Raw genomic sequence first — 25,033 nt, forward strand, 5'->3', positions numbered from 1 at the left:
AAAATATTGGGGCAATCACCCGAGGCGTCATTAAAACCGCAGCGACGATCGTTTTGCACATCTCAGGCGCTTTTTCAAGCTTCATACTAAGCTTGAAAAAGCACCTAAGAGGTGCGAAACAATCGTCGCTTCTGTTTTTCATCTCTGCATGCCTCTCTCCTGCTGTTGTTTTTAATGAAGTGGAATAAAGCCTGAAAAGTTTTAATGACGCCTTGGGTGAGTACCCCATTATTTCTATTTCTTAAACTTGACCTATAGAATCCAGTCCTGTCTTTCTATTATACCGTACGTCCATGACACCCGCACTTCTGTACAGCCGCTGGGTATTAGATCTTAGGGGTTTAGGGTAGGGGTTTAGGGTAGTCACCCCCTGTCTGTGGCAACTGCTAGGCGATATGCAAAGTTATTTCTGCTACGTGCTCGGAAAAAGTTTTGCAGCAGAACCTGATTTATTATTGTCATCAGGAGTCACGAATGATAAAAAGCCATCGGATAGGACGCTGCGGATCTGGAGCCTCAGATCGCTTTGGTTGGTTCTCCGTGCTGTGCGGGGAAGGAGATGACACCTTTCACTTGCTGCTTTTTTTTAGTGCACTGATGAAATGTGTACAGAAAACCCAGAACTTGTTGTTTTCACCCCATAAATAAAATATTAGCAGGAGATTTTGCGCTTTTATTTATTTTTTGTGAAAAGTTCCATTCCCATTTCTATGCTCATTCCTCAAAGGACTGTACAGCATAAGCTACGGGATCTGTTGGTATTATATATAAGCCGTCTGCAGAGTATTTCTTATACCTCTGTACATTACACAATCCCTTTTATAAGGAGCGTAGCCCTGTATTTACCCTGCCTGTGTAGTGGGATTTTACCCTTGCTCTGTGTGGCTCATTTGTTGCAATAGCAGCAATGTATACATACTACATACGCCATACATGTCACGATCACAGGAGCCATTTGGTTCCTATGGCAGTCGAAAGCCTTTGGAAGGCTCCCAGTTCTGCTATAGTAATATAACTATTGAGGCTTGCCTATGTCAGGCTTCACTAGTTATACAGGGATTGTACCATAGACTGCAATACAGTAGAATGCAATTTCTCTAAAAGGGATACATTTTGCTTTGACGTACTTTTCTCCTCTGCTATATATACACTGAGCTGACTGCTGCGATTTACATAGTAACACATAAATAAGACGCCTCCTCCTCTCGCACCATGTAGTTAATGTGACGCCTAAACTTACCCTCACCCCATAACTACCACTAAATCCATACCATGTATACATTGTGCAAATCCCCGACAGAAGCTTTACTGCAAACTCATTAATGCTCTCAATAATAGAAGTATTAGCCGTCGTTGTAAGCGCACATCACAGCGTATGGAATGGAGGAGACTTGAGTTATCGGAGAGGTGAACAGGACACGTCAGACATCGCCGCCATAACTAATCCCCAGTGGGGCTGTAAACCCAGTGCATGGAGATTCCCTACTAAGTCATAGACTAGGTGGTCTCATCAATGGTGTCTGGACACTAACATCCTCAGAGATCGTGAGAACAGGGGTCCATGTCCTCCATTTCAATGTGGCAGTGGTCGAGCATGCTCACTGGGACCACCAGGGATAGAGAGGATTGGAAAACTGGTCCCCTGCTCCATTCACATGGCGGGCACAGGACCCCCCCCCCTTTCTTGGTCAGTGGTAGTCCCAGTGCTCAGACCCTATCACATATCCTTTGTTAGGCTTCTTGGCTGCCATGGCGATCCTTGAAACCCTGCAATCCACTCACGGAGGCCAAGGAAGTGGGGCTTTAACCGTTTATATGCTGTGATAATTTTTGATCATGTCATCTAAGGGGTTAATCAGGAACTGGATTTCACGTCATCATCCAGCAGAGTGCCTGGTCCCTGGCTGTATAAGGTATGTTCATTTGCGGCATACAGCCAAAACTTCATATACCGTAAGGCAGAGACCGGGTGCCCAAACTGCAACCCAAAACCCACTAAACTATCATGAAGTGCCAACACAGCAATTTAACCTTAATAATGTGCGGATCCACAATTGCACACAATTACAGACCTGCAAAATATGGTCATATGAATGGGGCTTTATAGAGCTTTCGCTCCACTGTGACCCCCACACAGTACAATCTGCTCCACAGTGGCCCCCACACAGTATAATCTGCTTCACAGTGACCCACACACAGTATAATCTGCTTCACAGTGGTCCCCACACAGTATAATCTGCTCCACAGTGGCCCCCACACAGTATAATCTGCTTCACAGTGACCCACACACAGTACAATTTGCTCCACAGTGACCCCCACACAGTATAATCTGCTTCACAGTGACCCCCACACAGTACAATCAGCTCCACAGTGACCCCCACACAGTATAATCTGTTCCACAGTGGTCTCCACACAGTACAATTTGCTCCACAGTGGCCCACACACTGTATAATCTGCTTCACAGTTACCCCCACACAGTACAATCTGCTGCACAGGGACCCCCACACAGTACAATCAGCTCCACAGTCGCCCCCACACAGTATAATCTGCTGCACAGTGGTCCCCACACAGTACAATCAGCTCCAAAGTGACCCCCACACAGTATAATCTGCTGCACAGTGGTCCCCACACAGTTTAATCTGCTCCACAGTGGCCCCCACACAGTATAATCAGCTCCACAGTGGCCCCCACACAGTATAATTTGCTGCACAGTGGTCCCCACACAGTATAATCTGCTCCACAGTGGCCCCCACACAGTATAATCTGCTCCACAGTGGCCCCACACACAGTATAATCTGCTCCACGGTGGTCCCCGCACAGTATAATCTGCTGCACAGTGGTCCCCACACAGTATAATCTTCTCCACAGTGGCCCCACACACAGTATAATCTGCTCCACGGTGGTCCCCGCACAGTATAATCTGCTGCACAGTGATCCCCACACAGTATAATCTTCTCCACAGTGGCCCCACACACAGTATAATCTGCTTCACAGTGACCCACACAGTATAATCTGCTTCACAGTGACCCACACAGTATAATATGCTTCACAGTGACCCACACACAGTATAATCTGCTTCACAGTGACCCACACACAGTATAATCTGCTCCACAGTGGCCTCCACACAGTACAATTTGCTCCACAGTGGCCCACACACAGTATAATCTGCTTCATAGTAACCCCCACACAGTACAATCTGCTCCTCAGTGACCCCCACACTGTACAATCAGCTCCACAGTGACCCCCACACAGTATAATCTGCTGCACAGTGGTCCCCACACAGTACAATCTGCCCCACAGTGACCCACACACAGTATAATCTGCTCCACAGTGATCTCCACACAGTACAATTTGCTTCACAGTGACCCCCACACTGTATAATCTGCTTCACAGTGACCCCCACACAGTACAATTTGCCCCACAGTGGCCTCCACACAGTATAATATGCTGCACAGTGGCCCCCACACAGTATAATCAGCTCCACAGTGGCCCCCACACAGTACAATCTGCTCCACAGTGGCCCCCACACAGTACAATCAGCTCCACAGTGGCCCCCACACAGTATAATCTGCTCCACAGTGGCCCCCACACAGTATAATCTGCTTCACAGTGACCCCACACACAGTATAATCTGTTCTATGGATGCGTGCCCAAAGAGAGGGCTCTGAGTGCCACCTCTGGCACCCGTGCCATAGGTTCGCCATCACGGCTGTAGGGCTGATCCAACCTGAGGAGTCGCAATGCGGTTTCAGCGCTGATTCAGCCATGGAAACCGCAGCAAAATTAGATACAATGAAAAAAATCCTCCTCTGCCTGTAAAGTTCGCACAGTGTTAATATTTGTTCTTCTAGTATGGGCATTGCGGGGTTTTCTGGGGATAGGGTTATTGGCGCGGTCCCCCCCATGTATCCGTCCCCCACAGTCATGTTCTTGCTAGGCCGCTAATTAGCAGCGCCTCAGTTAAACACGCTCGGCAATTTCTGTTGCAAACAATTTTTTTTCCCTTCTAGAATGCCGGAGCGGTGATAAAACAATAATTAATTCACTGAAGTCGTTGGTAATTAAACACGAAAGAGGGCGAAATAAAATCAAAGTAACACGCAAAGGGAAGGAATACATGATTAAAGCCGAGCCTCGTACAGCGGCTCCAGACAGCGCCGATACACTGTATATCCCTAGTATAGATAGTAGTAACCTGCGCTTGACCACACACATCAATATGGCGGACTGACCTGCTCTACAGCCAAAATAAACCGAAAGAATCGTCTCCTCTTTGTCAATCTGTAGGAGTTTCTGTGCATTCCTGCAATGATCTCTTGTAGAAATCCCGCAGAGAACACAGGGGTTACAGGGATTGTCCGGGACTAAATTTTTTATGTCATGTCCTTAGGTCAACACACACACCACCAACCCGACCCCCACACTATATAGCAAATTGACACCATCATTGCAGCTCAGCACTCAGAGGGAGCACATGGGGGTGCGTATAGGACGGGCGCCGGAAGCGGTTCTGTACAGCTGGGGGTCGGTTGTTGCACCCCCTCCCCTCTATCATCTATGGATGGACCGTAAAAACCGTACCCCAGTCAACTGCTTTATTTTCATCGATCTGTATCACCTAGGGACTGACTGAGAGTCAGGGGGGAGAGGCTCCTGCTGCAGACAGTTGTCACAACCATACACCGTAGTACGTAGTGTTTTTAAAGGAATTTTCCAGGACTGTGATTTAGAGCTCCACTACTTCTTCTTGGACCAGTGACCTATCTTTTGGTCATCCAACCAAGCTGTAGCTCAGTCCCATAGCCATTTGTAGGTTCTTACCGCTGGTCAGTACCGAGCGGAGTCCTTGCTGGGTGAGAAGCCTATCTCAGAGGGGTATGGTGTCTCTACTAGAGATGAGCGAGTAGTATTCGATCGAATACCTCCCCGCCATAGATATGCGTGTAAGCGGCTGAACCCCAAGGGGTTAAACACATCGAGTATTCACTGCGCTTAACCCCTTGGTGTTCGGCTGCTTACACGCATATCTATGGCGGGGAGGTGTTCGATCGAATATTACTCGCTCATCTCTAGTCTCTACCATAGGGGCCGCTGCACTTGTTTCCGTACCTTCTCCTTGTAGGACTCCCCGGTGGTCTCTGATGATGGGCAAGAACCCCAAATCCAGTTGGCTCATATTTCAAGGATCTTTAATGGGTTGGACGTTGACTACCACGGTCGCTACTTTCATTTGGTTTTTTGTTTCCTTGCGAAATGCCAAATTTCAAGATGGCTATAAGATGCAGAAGTCAAGGCATTTCATTGTATATATAGCATAGCCACGTCTCCTTTATTAGATATCCTTTAAGGGTTTCTATTGACTACTCCTCTATCAATCTGCACCTTATCACTTATAGCGGTGAGCGCTGTGTCATGAGAACATTACGTCCGTCTCCTGCCTCACTCGCATTGTTCTCTTCGTTATACTGTGTGTATACCAGGCGCCATTCTCCTTACATAACACATGAAGACGCTGTCATAAGTCATTATCACACTGCTAAATAATCCAGCGTCTCTACGAGGTGAACACACGCAGACGGGATTAACTCTCTCATCCTCTGCACTGGGTTGTGCAGAGAAACTTAAAGGCTTTTAATCCATATATTTCCCCTCTTCTCGTTGTGCCTTAGGCAGCTGCCTACGTTGCCTTTTTCCTGGCTCTATATACATATATACTTGCTTTTAATGGGGTTGTCCAGGAAGGGCAAAAACTAAACATACTCATCTGTCCTCGGTGCCCTAGTGTTACCCAGTGTGCTCCAGTCCTTCTGCTCTGGGACATCCCCACTGCACGGGAAAGGACACGAGATGTCACAGAACAAGACCCTGCGACGTGGCCTCAGCGGTGTGGCGGGGACTTCCACTGGAAGAAGACATCAGAGCCACAGGACCGTACTGTGTTGGAGAGATTTGATGTTGTTTTTGTTCGCCTTCCCCAGCTATATATATACTAACCTCTGCCCACGACTTCGCCTGCGGATTGTTGGCGTCAATGATCCGCCTATATTCAGCAAAATGCTGCCGTTGATGGTTTGCCTGAACCCACATTTCGGCAGCTCTCAATCTGTCCTGCCGCTGAACTTGTTCCTCACACCAGGCCTGTGATTGTTCCGGCATCTCAGCAGCTCGCTGGGAAGCCATATAATGAGCGTGTTGTTGATGTCGATGATCTTTATGCTCTGGCGTTTTAGCAGCTCTCAAGCTGTCCTGCTGCTGAACTTGTTCCTCGCACCATGCCTGTGATTGTTCCGGCATCTCAGCAGCTCGCTGGGAAGCCATATAATGAGCGTGTTGTTGGTGTCGATGATCTGCATGCTCCAGCGTTTCGGCAGCTCTCAAGCTGTCCTGCCGCTGAACTTGTTCCTCGCACCAGGCCTGTGATTGTTCCGGCAACTCAGCAGCTCGCTGGGAAGCCATATAATGAGCGTGTTGTTGATGATCCGTCCAATGATTGTAGACAGAGATTCCAACAAAGATGTGAATCCAACCTAACCATAACCCACATTCTAAAAGTGCAATGAGCAGCATAAAAATGTAAGGTGTTGCAGATTTTTTTTTGTGCAAATAATTTTGCACAATAATTTGCAAATTTCTACAACTCAAAACACAGGGCTTGATGATTTCCCCAAATGCTCAGTGCACTGAAAGCAAACAGAAAAGTTACAAATGGTGACATTTCGTCATCATCTTCCAGTCCCTTGATGTTGTCTTTTGGCATCTGTGGCTTCCATAATCATCATGATCGTTGCCTCGGTGAGGTTAAGTGTTTTGTTTCCAGCTTTACTTACCAGGAGACATCTGCACACTACTTTGCTGGATTCTGAGTGGCGGCTCATTAAGTGAGCCCCGTACCCTCCCTGAATTAATGAAGCAAGGTTGCAATGTGAGCTGGTAGGATGGGATAATGCCACAGAGAGAGCCTCTCGGGGTGTGTAGCATGGCGGGCTGAGGGAGCAGCTGTGGGGGCATTATGTGCAAGCAGCTGAATTAATGCAGATCTCAAAAAAAAAAAAAAGCAAAATAAAAAATGAGCCGGAGCATAATGGCTCATAGATTTCTAGATGAAGTGTTTTCCTTTGAACCTGGAAAGAAAAAGAGATTGATAGGATGTAAGTAGTTAATGGGCACACCTTGTACTGGAGCTGGCATCGAGATCGGCTGCCATGCTGTGCCTGCAGGTGAGTCTGCAGCAATTAGACTCAGTACAGTGAAAATTTTATCTACTGAGTCGGCTCTTTATATATTATAATAAAGTATCCCCCCCTGAGAACAAAGCTGCCCACGTTTTTATGGCCCTGTATAATTCAGTTTTCTACAGTGCAAAAAAACAACAGTACACAGTATACTTAGGAAACTGCCGTAGCCCTATAACATATTAGTTACTGTACCCAAATCCAACATTATTCAGACTTTAAAGGCGCTTTTTCACTGACTTCATTCCTTGCAAACTTTCTAAGAAGTCTTAAATGCACCCGGGTATTTTGTTGTTGTAGAGTCTGTGCAACTCTTTCACATAGCTGGTTATGCTGCATAATGTTCCTGGCTGATGTCTACTCGGATGATTGCATCTGATACTTCAGCGTTTCTCCTTATGGGATATCCCAGCAGGGAGGGAGTGCATGGAATAGTGAGGGAGGGCAGGCTGCTCGGAAAGAAAGATCATATAAGACAGCCAGCGCACCCACTGATCAGCAGGTGCAACCGCGGAATGGGCACCATGCATTTTGCTGGAAGCATACAGCTTTGAACACTTTACAACAGCTCAGCTCCAATTTACTTGCATCTGTACATCTGTACACTGCACAGTGTACAGATGCGGCAGCCATAGCAGCTGATCAGTGGGGGTGCTGGCTGTTAGATGCCACCAATCTGATATTGATGACATAGGTCATCACTACCATGATCTGATATACGCTTTTGGCAACCCCTTTAATATGGCCGTACACGGTAAAAGGCTGTCAGCTGAGTGCCTCTTTGGCCAATAGCATTGCCCCCTGACCCCTCCATACACATGCACACTCAGCTCTATCAAACACGTATATATTCTGAATGGAGGGAGTAGAGTAAGCAGCTGGAAGACTTGTTTGGCAGCATCTTATCTTCCCTGAGAAGTAAAGGATCGGGCATGTTGAAACCCAATAACCCAATCCTCCTTTCTCCGGCACAGAGGATAGAGGACTGTTAGGGTAAGTTCACACTGGGTTTTTTGGAGGCCGCCTTAGGTTCCGGTCCAAAAGCCGGGTACCCGCGACTGAAAGTCGGTGTACTGCTCCGGCATCCAGCCGCGCACTCTGCTCCGGATTAAGCCCAATGAATGGGCCTAGTCGGGAGGAGGGAGCGTCTTCAGGCCGAATCGTGAGTCGAAACGACCTGAAGAATGAGCATGTCGCTCCTTTTTTCTGGGAGCCGGAAGAAACGGCTCCCGGAAAAAACTCCTGATCGATCGGCTCCCATTAATTTCAATGGGAGCCGTCTTTGTGGTCAGGGTTTTGAGGCGGATACGGCCTCAAAATCTTGCCCAAAAATCTCTGTATGAACTTACCCATACAAGCCACAAAGATGAAAAACTTCCCTTTGTCTGGGTTCTACAATGTAATGACGGAGAGCCTTGTCCGAGTCTGCAGAGTTAATGGGAACAGTATTACTTACTAAACGTCTCTGTCGTGAGACATTTTTCTTTATTCCCACATTTAAAGATCCCCGTCCTTAATTCTGCCATAGATTTAGCGGGATGTCAGAGCGGAGTTTTAATCTGTGTTACATAAAATGAGGCGATTCATCTTCCCCGGTAGCAAGGGGCGACACTCCTGGTGCAGACGCTTGTACATTATGTTCTGCTGCTCGCCGCAGCCTCTCAACCTTGATATATTTCACAGGGTCATAATGGCTATTTGGTCAGCCGGCAAACTATAAACGATGAACGGTCGGGTAGGCGTATATCCAATTATTACAGACAGAAGAGGGGGCATTTTGTAGGTTTTTCCCCTAGAGATATTGAGGCTTAGGCCAGAGGAGTACACCTCGGCTTTGGTGCGCATGCACTGAACCTCCAGCGCTTGCGCGGTGAAGCAGGGGTGTAGAGGAAGAACTGCGCAGGCGTCGGGAGCACCTTTAAATAATCATAAAGGTTTGTGAGTTTTTTGTTTTTTTGTATTGCGGGTTTCGATGAGTTTGTAATAGTTTGGAACCTTAAACCCTCTATAAGGACCTGTGGATGGTTTAGTGTCCCGGGTTCTCTTTAAATGGTCTCCTTTCAAGAAACGTTGCTTAACGCAACAGCAAATCTCCATATATTGGTAAACGGAGACAGCAAATGTGGCCACGCTCATGCCAAAGAATTCCAAAGGTAAGTATATCGATCCTCCAGACTTGTGGATTTTGCTGTGAACCCCCCGTGTAGTTCACGGTAAAATCCACAACACTAAATTTGATTGCAGATTTCTTCGTACCCATTCGTTTTGTTACAATCTCATCCACTTTCCTTGTACTGTATTCCAACGTGGAATTTTGCCAAAACAATCTGTAACATTTCCGACCAGTGCGAGTTTACCAGTTGTGTTGCGGTATTTAGTATTCGTACACTGCGATCTGGTTGTTGACGGGTATCGGCGTCGGCGCAGGCTCTGTCCGCAGTGTGTTACCTCTTGTGTGGAGTGTTGTTAAACCCAGGTCATAGTTGTCCCCACTCAAGTACTTCTCAAGAGGCGCATGAACGCTCGGTGTTATTTCCACCTTTTTATTCGTCTTTAACTCTTTTGAGCTCCAGAGAAATCTAATAATTCATGGAATGGAGTGTTTATATTCTGCATGAAATCCTATTCCCCCGTAGGACTTGCTAGGCCAGGGCTCCGGTTTATTACTGCTCCACCACCAGAGGACTGTCTGCATGTTTGTGTTTGTCCAGACCACTTATGGGAGGCCACACATCATGGCCGCAGATATCTTCGTATTATGGGATGTGCACGAGTCGGGTCTTCAGTAATCATGCATGCGGTTTCCATGGATAGATCTCTGCAGGGGCTCGACACTAAAAGCACTTAGCTGTTGTAAAGAAGTGGAGCAAATCGAGTGAGGAATGGACGGGGATGTTACATAAAGCGCTTTCCGCATCTCACTTTGCACATAGTTATGGCTTGGAGACGTCCCTGCAGAGAGAAGATGGCCTCCGTACACAGGCAACGCTCCGCTGTGCTGACTCCGGCTCACAACACGCCGCAGCTCAGTACATTTCTGCTAAATCAATTTACCTTCTCCAGCTGATAGCGGTGGTCACATGGCGGCGGAATTATGGAGTATTCCTCTGCAAGTAGAAGTTATTGTGCATCCTCAGTACTAAAAAATAAAAGACTACAGCTTCATACAGTTGAGAAGGGACCCCCACCTATCATGAGAATGGGGGTACCTAATTTGGATGCTTCAACCTCTATTATGTCCCACAGTTGTCCACCCAACTATTATGCACCACAGTGGCACACCCATGAACTATTATTATACTCGGGGGGGTCTTTTCAGACCCTCGATTATAATAATCAGAGACCATGGGGAGGTGAGGGAACATAATAAACAGTGTTACCTCTCCGGGGTCTGATGTTATTCCTAGCAGGCTTCGGGCCTGTATGGTAATGTCCCAGACGTCACGTGGCCTGTATGGTACTGTTAGCGCATACTTCAGGCCTATATGGTAATGTCCCAGACCGCATGACGTCTGGGACATAACCATACAGGCCCAAAGCCTGCTAGGATTAACTTCGGATCCCGGAGAGGTGAGTACCACTGTTTATTATGTTCGCTCACCTCCCCTGGGGCTCCTATTATTATACTCGAGGGTCTGAAAAGACCCCCAAGTATAATAATAGTAGCAGTGGATTCGCGGCCTGGGCCCAGGCCAGCTCACAGCCGCCCTCTGCATCCTATAGCATAAGGGGGGGTGGGGGTGGCTATGAGCAGGCCCATGGAGGTAGGTAAATAGGCTGCAACCTGCTTGGGGATACTCCAGCAGGTAGCGGCTAAATATATAACTAAAAAAAGTATGTTACTTACCGACCCCGCTGCCGCCACCTCTTCACTGCACACGGCAATAAGATGTCTGCGTCTCAGCCCAGGTAGCATGATGATGCTGCCTCCGCTGATACGCAGATCTAAACCAGCGCAGGAGAGGGCCACTCGGGTTGTTTTCAGAGCAGCCCTCTCCTGCACTAGTTTAGAAAAAAAGTTAGAGAAGAATATATAATTGCCGCGGCTGCCACCCCCTCCGGGGTGCCGCCTGAGGCCGCCGCCTCACCTCATTAGAGGTGCGGCCCTGGTCACACATGAGCATTGGTCCTCTAGATAAAGTCTATGGGACTGAAGAGGATAGCTGAGCGTTGTACGCATCAGTCCTACAGAGAGTCCGTGTGCATGTGCCTTGCCAATCCAAACTTCACTCTGTCCAAACAAGGGACCCCCATTCCTGTGACTGGTGGCGTCTCTGCTTTGTAGTCTTTAAGGGGTATTCCATGCACTGGATAGTGCTTAACTGATAGGTGAGGGCCCGACTGCTGGAACCTGACCCTATCATTAGAATGGGGGATTGTGGACCCCAAATGAATGGAGCAGCAGGTCGTCTTCATTAATAACGATGGCGCTCCAGAGGAGAAGCGAAGTAGAGCACTCGGCTGGAATTGAACAGAGTGGTAGTACGCATGCGCAACATGATGCTGCATTCATGCGAGGCATATTAGTCTCGTATACTGCAAATCACACTACCTACGGAATACAGATTTTCCCTCTAAAAGTTCATTTAGTTGCCCATGTCTGCCGTAGCTGGCCTACGTAGGGGTTTCCAGTTTCATCCTTCACTCCAGCTCCTAAAATGTGCAGAATAATGCGATTTTATTAATTCCAGCCTGACCTGCCCCATGTGTCTGATATTGAAGTCCTTTACGCTAATCTCATTTTGCTATCCCGGAGGTGACTGCAGGATTTTCCACAGAGCGGTGGCCGGAGTTATTATTCCACTTAGCCTGGTAAAGCCGTCGCTGTAATTGCAGATACTTAAATATTTATTAGTCCCAGTTGGGAATGAAGCCACCTGGGTGTGAAATTGGTTTCTGTAGGACTGACCTCAGTAGAGGCGCTTATCAGTCTGCAAGGTGTTGGCAGAATTTTTAAGGTGTTGGAAGGAGAAAGAAGTATACGGGTGTCATGGGATAGCGGTAGAGGAGTGGATCGTGAAGACAACATGGACACGTCAAGCCAAATCTGTCCTGCTGGTCAGCCATGATCCCAAATCTGTTGGGATCATTTTGGGCGTAGGGCAGGAGAGTGTGAAACCAGTGAACCAATAAAAGTTCATCAAATGTTTTGGGCTTGGATTTAGGGTCTTCTCTAGTCTTGACCTACAGGTCTATGCCCATGACATTGTTGCACGCACGGATCCTGAATGGTAGAGGCCCTTAATCCTTTCCAGGGTGCCAAACATTTTTAATGATGTCGGAAAGTGGAAAGACCCTACGACAAAGTTATATGATTCTTCTCAGAGGTGTAACTATCGGGGCACGGGCCCGGGACATTAGGGGCCCGGCGACAGCTGCTACCGATGCGTTTTTTTTCTTAAAAGGCTGTTACCGGCTGGAGTTATTCCGACTGGTAACGGGCCCTATCTACTTACTGATCCTGGCAGGTGCCGGGATCAGTAAGTGATGCCGCGGGTCCCACAAACACAATGATCGCAACCCTCTGAGAGGTAAGGGGACATAAAAAACACTGTTACCTCTCCGGGATCCAGACATCCCGGACGTCATTGATTTCAAGAGGACCTGGTGACAATATATACAGCAGATATCAGGGGAAAGAATGGTCAGACACGTTGGATTTCAACATGCCCGATCCTTTGGATCTTGAGGAGATAAGCCACTACCAGAGGTGTCTAAATTTAGACTTGCATAAAGCTAGAGAAGTCACTTGCTCCTCGGATGCCCCGCTGTTTCTGACGTAGCCCGGTATATTCTATACACGTACTTCTAAGTTTTTACTTGAGCAGAAATATGATCTTATGAGACGCTTGGATTTCAGGATAATAATGTTCTCCGCCAAATCGCTTCCGATTCATTAGCTGAGAGTATCTTCGTGCCGCCATACGCTTCTTAAATGAAAGTGAAGATTAACGGCGGCCGGTGCAGACACGGGGCGACTCTAATGTTTTATAGAGTTCTGCTCAAATTAAAAGCCATAAATATGAAGTGTAAAGTGTACCCGGTGCTGTACGTTATGGAGACACCTCAGGGCTGGTCACTCAAGGTGAATGTAGTCAGGGATCCTCTGTAAGAAATATTGGGTTAGGGTTCACACGGGGGTTTTTGGTCCGGAACCTGAGGCGGAGGCCACCTCAGGTTCCGGACCAAAAACCGGGTAGCCTTGATTGAATGCCAGTGCACTGCACTGGCAACCAGTCGCGCACTCCACTCCCGATTAGGCCCAATGAATGGGCCTAGTCCGGAGGAGGGAGTGTCTTCAGGCCTAATCGCGAGGCAAAACGGCCTGAAGAATGAACACCTCGCTTCTATTTCCGGGTGCCGGAACGGACCGTCTCCCGGAAAAAAGACCTAACCGGCTCCCATTGATTTCAATGGGAGCCGTCTTTTTGGACTGGATTTTGAGGCGGATACGGCCTCAAAATCCTGACCAAAAACCCCCGTGTGAACTTACCCTATTGGGTAAATTTTGTGAAATATAAAGGAGGTGTCCACCTTTTCAGAACTTGGGATCTTCTGATCAGTGGGGTTCCAATAATCGGACCCACAACAATTGATAGTATAGGGGATAAGAATCTGTTGGGTTCAGGTCCGCATCAGTCATGAGAACAGGGTTCGATGATCCGTGACCACTACACGTGCCTCTTCATTCATCTCTATGGGACTACCAAAAAATAAGTAGACTGTATAGAGCGCACTGCTAATCTCTGGCAGTCCCATAGAATTGAGTGGAGCGGAAGGACCCCCATTCTTTTAGTCATTGAGGGTCTTCAGACAGGTGTCACCTGTCACCCCTTTAAATTCTGTAACACATTCTGCAGAGAGCACCCTCTAGTGGTGCCTTCAGGTTCCCTAAATTTATTAATATCTTTTTGTCTAGGCAGAGGATTTGGAGTTTTGTATCAGGAAGCGGAGCTCCTACCAATGTTTAGATATATTTAAGGGGGGGTTTGTGACTATGATATAGATAATCTATCCTTAGGACAGCCCATCAATAATAAACTGGTTAAGTCTGACACCTGGGACCTCCGCTGATCAGTTGTTTGAAGAGCTTTCACTGGTTCCGACACCTGGGACCTCCGCTGATCAGTTGTTTGAAGAGCTTTCACTGGTTCCGACACCTGGGACCTCCGCTGATCAGTTGTTTGAAGAGCTTTCACTGGTTCCGACACCTGGGACCTCCGCTGATCAGTTGTTTGAAGAGCTTTCACTGGTTACGACACCTGGGACCTCCACTGATCAGTTGTTTGAAGAGCTTTCACTGGTTCCGACACCTGGGACCTCCGCTGATCAGATGTTTTTGTAAAGCTTTCACTGGTTCTAACACCTGGGACCTCCGCTGATCAGTTGTTTGAAGAGCTTTCACTGGTTCCGACACCTAGGACCTCCGCTGATCAGTTGTTTGAAGAGTTTTCACTGGTTCCGACACCTGGGACCTCCGCTGATCAGTTGTTTGAAGAGCTTTCACTGGTTACGACACCTGGGACCTCCGCTGATCAGTTGTTTGAAGAGCTTTCACTGGTTCACTTCCTCTTCCCTGTCCAGTAACATCCTATCCACAGGTCGGCCTTGCTGTGGCTCAATCCCATTTGAATGAATGGTGTAGAGCTGCAGTACCTAGTGTTGCCACTAAATAGTGCATGGCGCTGTTCTTGGTAAGCAGTGAAGAGACTACAGCACTTGTCTGTTGGGGTGCTGAGTGTCAGAACCCCCCACCAAATTGTATATTGATGATCTATCCTACGGACGGGTGATCAGTACTATTGTCCCAGAGACCCCCTTTAAGACTAGAATTTACTTTTAAAAGGCACAAAAAGTAGATATTTTTTATATATTTGCATGGTCTGCTGATGTTTTTTGTATATTACTACTTGCCAGATATTTACCCTAAAAATAATTCATTACTTGTCTATTTTTATCCTTCTCAGTCCACCACCTATAGGCCCTGTGCATGCTGGGTAAGAGCAGTTTTCCTTCCTTAGTCAGTGACCTTATTTCACGTCTTGCTATAATCCTCGGTTTGCTCCTTGCAGAGTTAAGTGCTGTATCCTAGTAATGGGCTGTCATCATGCAGCTCAATACACCACGTGCAGTGTCAGTAACTGTTTCACTGCTTGATATCCGGATGTAGACTTCCCTATATGTAGACTTCTATGGTATAGGTATCCTCTCTTTCAAATCCTTGCTTATTCTGGGTTAGGAGTCCGGGGCCGGGGCATAGAGGAGACACGAGAGAGACCGGGAGCCAGGCACTGTCCAGTCAGAAGCAGCAGCACAGCCAGATATGTATAGGAGCGGCACAGACTCTACAGCAGCAAAATCATAGAACAAAGGCTGAATACAAGAATGGACAAGAATAAAACATAATAAGAATATATATATATATATATATATATATATATATATATATATATATATATAATATTATTTTTTTGTTTAAACAGGTAAGCCTAGGATATCCTATGAAGTGTTAATAACATGAAACCTTTCCCTACATCCAATAATAAGATCCGCCGTCCCATATGTCATTTACAGTCATTACCATCTGCCTTGCTAGAATATAATCAGTCTCTAAGACAATCCCTTGATCGGCCATCGATCGGGGCTCGCATACTTGTAGTGTCCTCTTAAGAACCCTGACAATCTCCTGTTTATGATTTTATTGTGTTAAGGTTTCGATTCTTACAATCTTTTTACTATAAGGGATAAGTAGTCACTCGAGGCGCCGCTCTTCTTTCTCTTTGGTTATCTTAGTGCCCCTCTGTTCCATTAACATTGCTAGTCTTTAATGTACAGCTCCATCTTCTGTTGTCCTCGAACGACCTCTTAACCAGGATCCTCCAAGGTTCCCAACGATGTCGTCTAATAAGAGGTTTTTCTAGTTGATATTAGATATTGACATGGTCATATAGGCCACTTAAAGGGGACCTTTCATCACCTCCACCTACTCCAACTCTTTGCATCTTTCAATAGATTCCACTCCACTCATTCCGGCACAGTTGGAAATTTTCCCTAACTCTTACCGTTCCTGAGCAATTGGTACCAGTCAGTATCATCACTAGATGGGCGGTTCCAGGATTCCGGCTCCATCTCAGAGCCTCCCACTTCACTGTGGAAAGACTAAGTAACATATTAAGTGTTGATTGCTCAGGAATGGTGGGGGCTAGAGAAAACATTCCACTGGAATCAATGGAGTGCCTCCTATTGAAGGATGCAGAGAGTTTTAAGTCGGTGGAGGTGCTGAAGGTTAGGGACAAATAGTACGGGTCTGCTGTGGGATGTCTGTTATGGGGCATCTTGCACTAGACGAGAGGGTTATTTGGGGTATTTAGATCTCGTTGCATATAAATACCAGAGCTGTATATTCACCAGTGATATCTGAGGACATAGTAAAGGTAGAATCTGTACAGGCAGGCGTACTGACGTGGACTGGTGGGAATAATGATCTTGGGGTGACGACGGAAAACATACTATCCGTTACATCAGCCTCTCTGCATTGGGCTGTGTTCATGCCCCTCCTCCCTTCTCCTCTCCATAGACTTCTAAGGGGATGATCTGTAATTTGATACTTTATTGAGCCGCAGTCTGTCTTAACCGTCCAAGATGGGTTCGGCAGAGTTTTCAGAGTGAATGTCAGTTTAGTAAGGCAGAGGTGGAGAAAGAAGCATTTTTCTCTTGACTCATTTTACCATTGGCAAGGTACATGAATCCATCCAGTAGTCCACGTGTTCACCGCCATTCAGTAAACACCTGATAATGTAGATTGGGTCCAATATTACTTGTCTATGGATACAAGAGAATTCTCTGCAGAGTTGTCACATGAGCTTACACTCGCCGCTACCCCTGTGACTTTATCTCTTGTATAACTTTTCTACCTTGGGCGAAGTTTTGTAACCTTCAGACTGAAATCTCGGCTTACAAGTCTCCTGATGTTTTAGAGACTGGAAGGCTCCAGGAGAGGAAAGTCCTAATTTATCATCTCCCTCCATATCCTTGAATTGGTAAATGAATGTTCTCGGACGCGGTTTCTTCTGTCGGTGGCTCGCTGCATTCATCTTCTCTGGCGCCCACAGTAAAACTGTACGAATAAGATTAAGGACCGTCCCAGTAAAATTCTGCTTGATATTTGGGATCCTAGATACAGTACCCTTAGCGTCTGTCCCTGTTTTCCCATCTTTAAACTGCAGCTCTGCTCACTATATCATTAGCACGTTATGGACTGGAGCATCTTTACTGTGCTGTTGTTCCCTGTTATCAGCCAGTCCCAGTTGGTGAGGGATCAGCCATGCCATTGCAAAATACAGCATCAAATTTGCAGCACTATCTCGATTTACTGCAGCTTGTGGGCAATGTCATGGTGTTTTCTATGTGGATACATCTATGTGACCCTCTATTAATGTACTGTGGGTATAGTCAGAGTTACTCCTGGCTAGGTCGGGTGCCCATTTTTGCAGTTTCCAGGCTGTACTATGTCATCTCGGGAATAAAAAGGGTAATTTTATTATTAAAGGAAGAATGTAAAATTAAACTAATCTGAACGAATAGATTTCCTGCACAGAATGGCGCCGATCCTGATCAGCCACACAAATATAAAGAGCAAAGCAAGCCCTGTATTCTGCAGCCATGTAAACTACAACTCCCTGCAGGAAGCTCAGGTAGGCTGGGAGTTGTAGTTTCACCCCAGCTTAAAGTCTTACATGTTGCAGACCTTTGGCTTATCGAGAACAGTTTCCTCTGGGCAGATTCAGAGAGGAGACAAAATTGACTTATTCTATCCTACTAATATTATAAATGTGAAAGTTTGTGTGTTTGGATGTTTGTTCCTCAATCACGCAAAAACGGCTGAATGGATGTGAATGAAATGTAGCACATAGATAGATTGTAACCTCGATTAACACATCGGCTACTTTTTATCCCAATATATGACATGGCTTCATGACTGTTATACATTTGTGAATGAAATTTGGCACATAGATAGATTGTAACCTGGAATAACACATCGGCTACTTTTTATTCCAATAAATGACATGACTTCACGACTATTATGAATTTATGTTCACATACTATATTACACTGCTCCTGCAGCAGCTTATCTCAGGTCCTAGGTCTGTTATCTCTCTGTGTAAACACTCAGCTAACCCTCAGTGGATTGTGTACATGCATTTGCATATTATTTGATCTGCTCCAGGCAGTGCAGACAAACTGACATGGTCAAACACCTTTAATTGGCAGTTTTAAACATGCCAAGAAGAAAAAAATCAAATTTGTTGCAAACAACGATAACTATGAAGGAAGCCAGAAGTCACAGAGTTCTCCTCAAGTGGAGCTGAGGTGGATTGTTGATGCCAACAATACGCTCATTATATGGCATCCCAACGAGCTGCTGAGATGCCAGAACAATCACAGGCATGGTGCAAGGAACAACTTCAGTCCCAGGCCAGCTTGAGAGCTTCCGAAACGCCGGAGCAGGCGGGTCATCAACACCAACAACACGCTAATTATATGGCGTCCAAGCAAGCTGCTGAGATGCTGGAACAATCACAGGCATGGTGTGAGAACAAGTTCAGCAGCAGGCCAGCTTAAGAGCTGCCAAAACTCCAGAGCAGGCGGCTCATCGACGGCAGCAATTTGCTGAATATAAGCGGATCATCAACTCCAACAACCCACAGGCAGAGGCTCATAGGAAACAAGATGAGAAAGGGTCGGACAGGAAGAGAATTTATATCTTGCAGATAAAAGGACGTGAGGTCACCCATATTGAGAAAGGGTCCTTAAGAAGCCTGTGATAGTGTGGCAGTGAATAGAGCGAGGTGCATTGGTGCTCACTGGCCCTTTAAGAAAACAAGGATCATTGGAAGCCGTGATGGAGGACACTGGAGAGTGGAGGAGCGGGCACAGTGCATGGCGGCGAGACCTCTCGACATGCTGTAACACTATGCAGTTTTTCCTAGTGGCTTCCAATGATCCCCAATTTTTGTTGCCATTCAGATGATGAGTGTTGCCACAATCCATCATTTCAATCTCGGTGCGGTATTTTTTCTATTTTCTCAATGAGTGTATTACAACTTTTCCTATTCATTGGTTTTTTACTTCCGACTTTGCCGCCCTCCTGTCCTATAGAGACTCTCAGAATGACGTGACTTCTGTATTTCGGTCACCCCCGCGGGGGCCACACAAGACCTTCTCTCGATTGTAATGTTTGCAGTGTGAATAGCTCATTAAATCCCCGTCATGTCTAATGTAAGAAATCCATGGCTGAGAGCGCACAATGTAATTGAAATCAAATGTATTTGGAGAAAAAACTTACAGCACTCCATTAACAAGTCACTAAATTCCCTCCATCTGAAAAGGAGACGAATAGAAATATCGCTCTCAGCGTGTACCGCAAGACCAGAGATAATGATGCTGCAGAGGAACGAAGACCCTCCATCGGAGACACGCAGGTCAAGAAGACAAGGAGCGAGGAGACGTACGGTGCTGTTACCGTTCGTGTTATCTGGATGAACATAATTATATATTCCCTACCTCGCCTGAACCTGCAAGAGCTCGTCACATTGAGATGTCTGGGCAATCCAGGTGACAGCCAATATATATCAACATGGGATTTCCTAGACTCCGAAATGGCCCTTACCCGTCTTGCTGTTCTGGCCGCGCTTCTTTATTGCTATGCAAGAGGTTGTTGAGGATGCAGAGTCTACGATCCATCATTATGAAGCCCTGACATCTTGTAGCCATCTGGATATCCGTTGGCCTGGTCTTTCTGCTTTGTGATGACCTTTTGGGCATGGCCTCGTTCTTGCTCATCCATTGGGTCCGACCCACTTGGTTGCCCATTAGGAGGAGATCATCCCCTCATTGCTATCCCATCCGGTTCCCCGGCTATCTGACTGCACTTATAATCCAATAGTGGCCATGCACAGTAATAGAATATTGCCCAAACCTGCCAAAACACTAATGTGTATAGGGGAGGTAAGACTATTCCCCCAATGGCGGACATTGAGCATATTGCGTTCGACATGCCGAATCCATTTGCTGGTAGGGGAATAGGCTGCACCTAGAAGTTTCTAGATTTCCCTCTCTCTTTTGAGCGTCTATGTCATTTGGCCGTCAGGTGGACAGCGATCTAAATCCGGCCATACACCTTTATTCATTCTTTCAGCGGCTATTCCCCCAACTCCCCCATGCATGTGTATGCCTGGCATGTCTTTGCAATGGAGATGAAACGCCTTGGGCAGCAGCTTCTCCCCTTCGAGAATATAAGAACTGGCATACAGAAGATAGTCCTCCATTCTTAGGATGTCTTGACATCTGTGTCCAGCAAAACAAAAATTCCAAGGAACCCTACTGGCTTATAATGGGGTCCGTCAGGTGTCTGACCTCGCAGAAGTCGGGTTTGCAGGACTTTTTATTGAGAATTTCTGGCAGACACCTGTCGCCAATGTGAATGCAGCCCTACGTGTATGTTGCACCGCCATGTTTACATCTTTGTGGCCCAGAATACATCTTGCAGCCGCATCTCAGCTCCTCTTATTACATAATTGACTTCTACGCCATTAACTTAATATTTGTTCCGGACTTGCTGATTTTTGCCTACTCTATGTGATGTATTAGCAGCGGGACAATAAAGGGCGATGTCTTATTTTGGGATATCTGCCAGGCTTTTAGAGCCGCTATTAAGCTTGAGAATACTGTTAAATCTATAATAGCACTAGGAGAACATAACGTAGAAGCTTCCAGCTCTCCTAATGCTCCAGTACATAAATAGTGCCGCCTGCTAATGATCCTGGCAGCGCTCGTATTATCTCTACGTGATTGTGGCCGTGGAGGTGACCAGCAAAGTGACACCGGGTACTGGGGCCGGAATTAGAGGAGCTAAACCTTCTCCAAATCCTTAGAGGATGTTCTATCCATAAGCAAAGAGCTGCTCCGACCCCGGGCAAAAAATAGTGCAATAATGTCTGATCTCGTCCAGCTCATAGCCCGCAGGTGACCGCACATCTCCTCTCTGCGTCACCTGGACGGGAGGCCATAATTGTCAATGGATCTGCTCCGACTTCACAAGCCTTCGAGACTTTGGCACATCTATGGAGAAACAGCTGTCTGGTGCTTGTCAAGTATCAGAAGTCTTCTTATAATGCTGCTCGCGGGCCTCCCCCATCTCCTCATCAACTGAGATACAGCAAGAATGCACAATGAACGGCACGGTCACGAGACTGCGGTACAATCTTCAGGAGTGGGGGCTCACCTAGGTGTCCGGAGATAATCCATTATGCACAATGCGACTTATAGCAGAGATATTGCCTATGGATGGTCATAAATTTGGGCCAAGGCTGTATACTGTATGTCAAGACTATATACCTGGCCGAGGCTATGTTTAGGTACTGCACAGGCTATGAATACAAGTCCGACCGTACCTTTGAAATGTGGATGAGCCCCCAGGATGTGCATAAGAAGACGTTTTATCCAATATGTAAATGAGAAGACAAAGTTGGATAAATTGTTCCAATCTATTTCTAGTACTTCCAATCCAATTTTGGTGGTGGCTACCAAATTTACAAAGTGTGAAGAGCACTTTGGTTTTGGTTGCAAAATAATGACCAAATCTACAAATGTGTGAATAATACATTGATGCCACATGAAAAGACCCGAAGAACTTCTCTGATTTTATGGTTTGTCTCATTGTAGTAAGATGCTGGGCCCCTCTACATTGTGTTCACCAGCTGTTATAACCTGTAAGCTGGCCTGTAGTTAGAACATCTTGTTTGCCAGCTGTTATAACCTTTAAGCTGGCCCTGTAGTTATAACATCTTGTTTGCCAGATGTTATAACCTGTAAGCTGGCCTGTAGTTATAACATTGTGTTCACCAGCTGCTATAACCTGTAAGCTGGCCCTGTAGTTATAACATTGTGTTCACCAGCTGCTATAACCTGTAAGCTGGCCCTGTAGTTATAACATTGTGTTTGCCAGCTGTTATAACCTGTAAGCTGGTCTGTAGTTATAACCTTGTGTTCACCAGCTGTTATAACCTGCAAGCTGCCCTGTAGTTATAACATTGTGTTCACCAACTGTTATAACCTGTAAGCTGGCCTGTAGTTATAACATTGTGTTCACCAGCTGTTATAACCTGTAAGCTGGCCTGTAGTTATAACATCTTGTTCGCCAGCTGTTATAACCTGTAAGCTGGTCTGTAGTTATAACCTTGTGGTCACCAGCTGTTATAACCTGCATATGGAAAGACTTTATAAGCTGGTCTGTAGTTATAACATTGTGGCTCATGGCTTAGTTGTGCCAAGCTTGCATGTGTCAGGTGGAGTCGGGGGGAATAGTTGTGGTCGTGTGGACAACAGCTATAGAAGAGACAAGATTTTATGGATCATTGTGACAGACTGGGCTATTATAACCAGCCTATGGAAACACCTTGCAAATTGACCTGTAGCCATGTATTGGCCATGCCAAGCTTGCATGTGTCATATGGAGTTAGGAGGAATTATTGCACTCATTCAGAAAAAACACCTATTAAAGGGATACGACCAGCATCAGTCTGATGACACACTTCTTTTATGTTAAAGTTCACCAATGGCAGACTGGCTGACACCCCATTAACAAGGGGATTCATAGCACTCGGTTGTCAATTTAGACATTTCCAGGAGGAATAACAGAGGAGCACCATTATATATAGAGAGTTCTATGAAAGAAGTTCCAGAATTGTTATCTCCTGGTGAATACAAGTATTGACTGTTACACGCCAGGGGTGGTGACAGGTCCCCTTTAAGACCCTCAGAATATATTTGTGCCTAAAATATACCTTTTTTTTTTCTTATTTTCTGCTTTCAGCTGCCTGTCAATATTTAATGTGAATTACTTTTGTTTCCTTTGTGTCTCTCCTGCAGATAAAATAGAGAACGGGGATGTGTACCAGAGAAAGAAAGGGGCTCACTCTCCTCTATCCGAGGACCCGTCCGCGCTGACCCCCCGGGATTCCTCACCTAAAGTGGGCAGCAGCTGGAGGCGGATTATGCTGCTGATCCTCGCCATTACCATTCACAATATCCCAGGTAAGAGATCTGACTCCATCTCCAAAATTCACTTGTCGAGTTTTCTACAAAGTTTAGAAGATTTTTCAAGGTGCATTTCATTCATGGCCAAGATTTGTGCAGTCTATCTGACATCTCATGGATCTGGGCTCCCGGTCTCCTTCCTCATTCTACAAGCCTGTGCAGCAAGAGACCACAATGTGCTAGAATAATGGGCCCCACTAGGAACACGGCACCCTGTAGCACTATGGGGATATTATACAAGAGTATCTGTCCTTGTCATATTCTTAAAGGGATCATATAATTGGATACCCTTTTTTCTGACTAACACGTAGGAATAGCCATAAAAAAGGCTATTCTTCTCCTAGCTTTAGATGTCTTCTCAGCGCCGCCGTTCTGTAGACATCCTGGTTTTCTTCTGTATGCAAATGAGTTCTCTCGCAGCACTGGGGGCGGTCCTCAGTGCTCAAACAGCACTGGATTCATCCCCAATGCTGCAAGAGAACTCTCCAGCGATGCCTCCATCTTTGTCTGGAACGGCCTCTCCCCACATCTTCTTCCATCCTGGGTTTAAATCTTCTAGGCCTCAGGTCTCGGGCAGAGACAACTGGGCATGCCCGGGCCACAAGAAAATGACCGCTTACACCAGCTTACTGTGTACCATTTTCTTGTGGTCGCTTACACTGTAAGCTGGTGTGGGCATGCACAGTCGGCTCTGCCCGACATCCGAGGACTAGAAGATTGAAACCCAGGACGGAAGAAGACACAGGAACGCCGTTCCAAACGAAGATGTAGGTGTCGCTGGAGAGTTCATTCTCAGCATTGGGGACACCCCCAGTGCTGTTTGAGCGCTAGGGACCGCCCCCAGTGCTGCAAGAGAACTCATTTGCATACCGAAGAAAACCCGGATTTCTACCGAATGGCGGCGCACAGAAGACATCTAAAGGAAGGAGAAGAATAACCTTTCTTAAGTCTATTTCTATGTGTTTGTCAGAAAAAAAGGGAATCCAATGATAGGATCCCTTTAAAAAGATAAGAATTTGGCATGTTGAAATTGTCTTATTCAATCCTTCTTTATCCCCCACATTTGTCCTAGGGGTAAAATTTGCACATCCCTAACACATGAGATGGTTCAGCCATCCATCCTCTACCTGTACATAGCTCGTCTCTTCTATTACACCTATATATTACATGCTGCAGGAGGATATGGGCGGCGGTGATACATAGAAGCCTTGCTGCCAAGGAGCTGCACATGGCGGGGGCAGCTGGTGTTTCTATGGCTGCCGCGCTGTACAGTAAATCATGTTTGCAGCCTGGGATCCCCTCAGGTAGGTAGCTTTATCACGCTGCGTCTGTCCCCTTGTCAGCAGCTGCTCTATTGATGCTCCTTGTTAGAGCCGTTCCTGCACAGGGCGCGCGGCCCATTCGCTGACAGACCCAGGCTTACCCATCCAGCTCCAATTTGCCTTTTTAGAGGCCTTGTTTGGCTGGTGCGAGCCTGGCAGTCGGTCGCAGTGTGCAGCGTGCCAGTCATGCAGACACCGCTAGGAAAATAGATTGTTTTTCTTGGCGGTCTTTTATCAGCGCTCGTCTCCCTGCTCTGTAGCTCCGGGACTATTGGTTTTTATATACCAGCCGAATAACTCACCAAGAGATTACCATATAGATTAAACTGCAGGTAGGTGGCTCAGAGGATTAGTAGCCTCCATGGAGAAAGGATCCCGACA

General features: G+C 46.5%; 1 protein-coding gene across 1 annotated transcript in view; it reads left to right on the plus strand.

The window, feature by feature from the left end:
* The window catches only part of SLC39A11 (solute carrier family 39 member 11), a 216,575-nt gene that overhangs the window by 142,717 nt on the left and 48,825 nt on the right, over nt 1-25,033 (plus strand). Inside the window, exon 5 of the mRNA XM_075278149.1 lies at nt 23,163-23,327. Within this exon, the coding sequence (XP_075134250.1) occupies nt 23,163-23,327 (165 nt within the window). The remainder of the gene's footprint in view (nt 1-23,162; nt 23,328-25,033) is intronic.

Source organism: Leptodactylus fuscus, chromosome 6, assembly GCF_031893055.1.
Source record: "Leptodactylus fuscus isolate aLepFus1 chromosome 6, aLepFus1.hap2, whole genome shotgun sequence".
In the NCBI taxonomy this organism is placed as follows: domain Eukaryota; kingdom Metazoa; phylum Chordata; class Amphibia; order Anura; family Leptodactylidae; genus Leptodactylus; species Leptodactylus fuscus.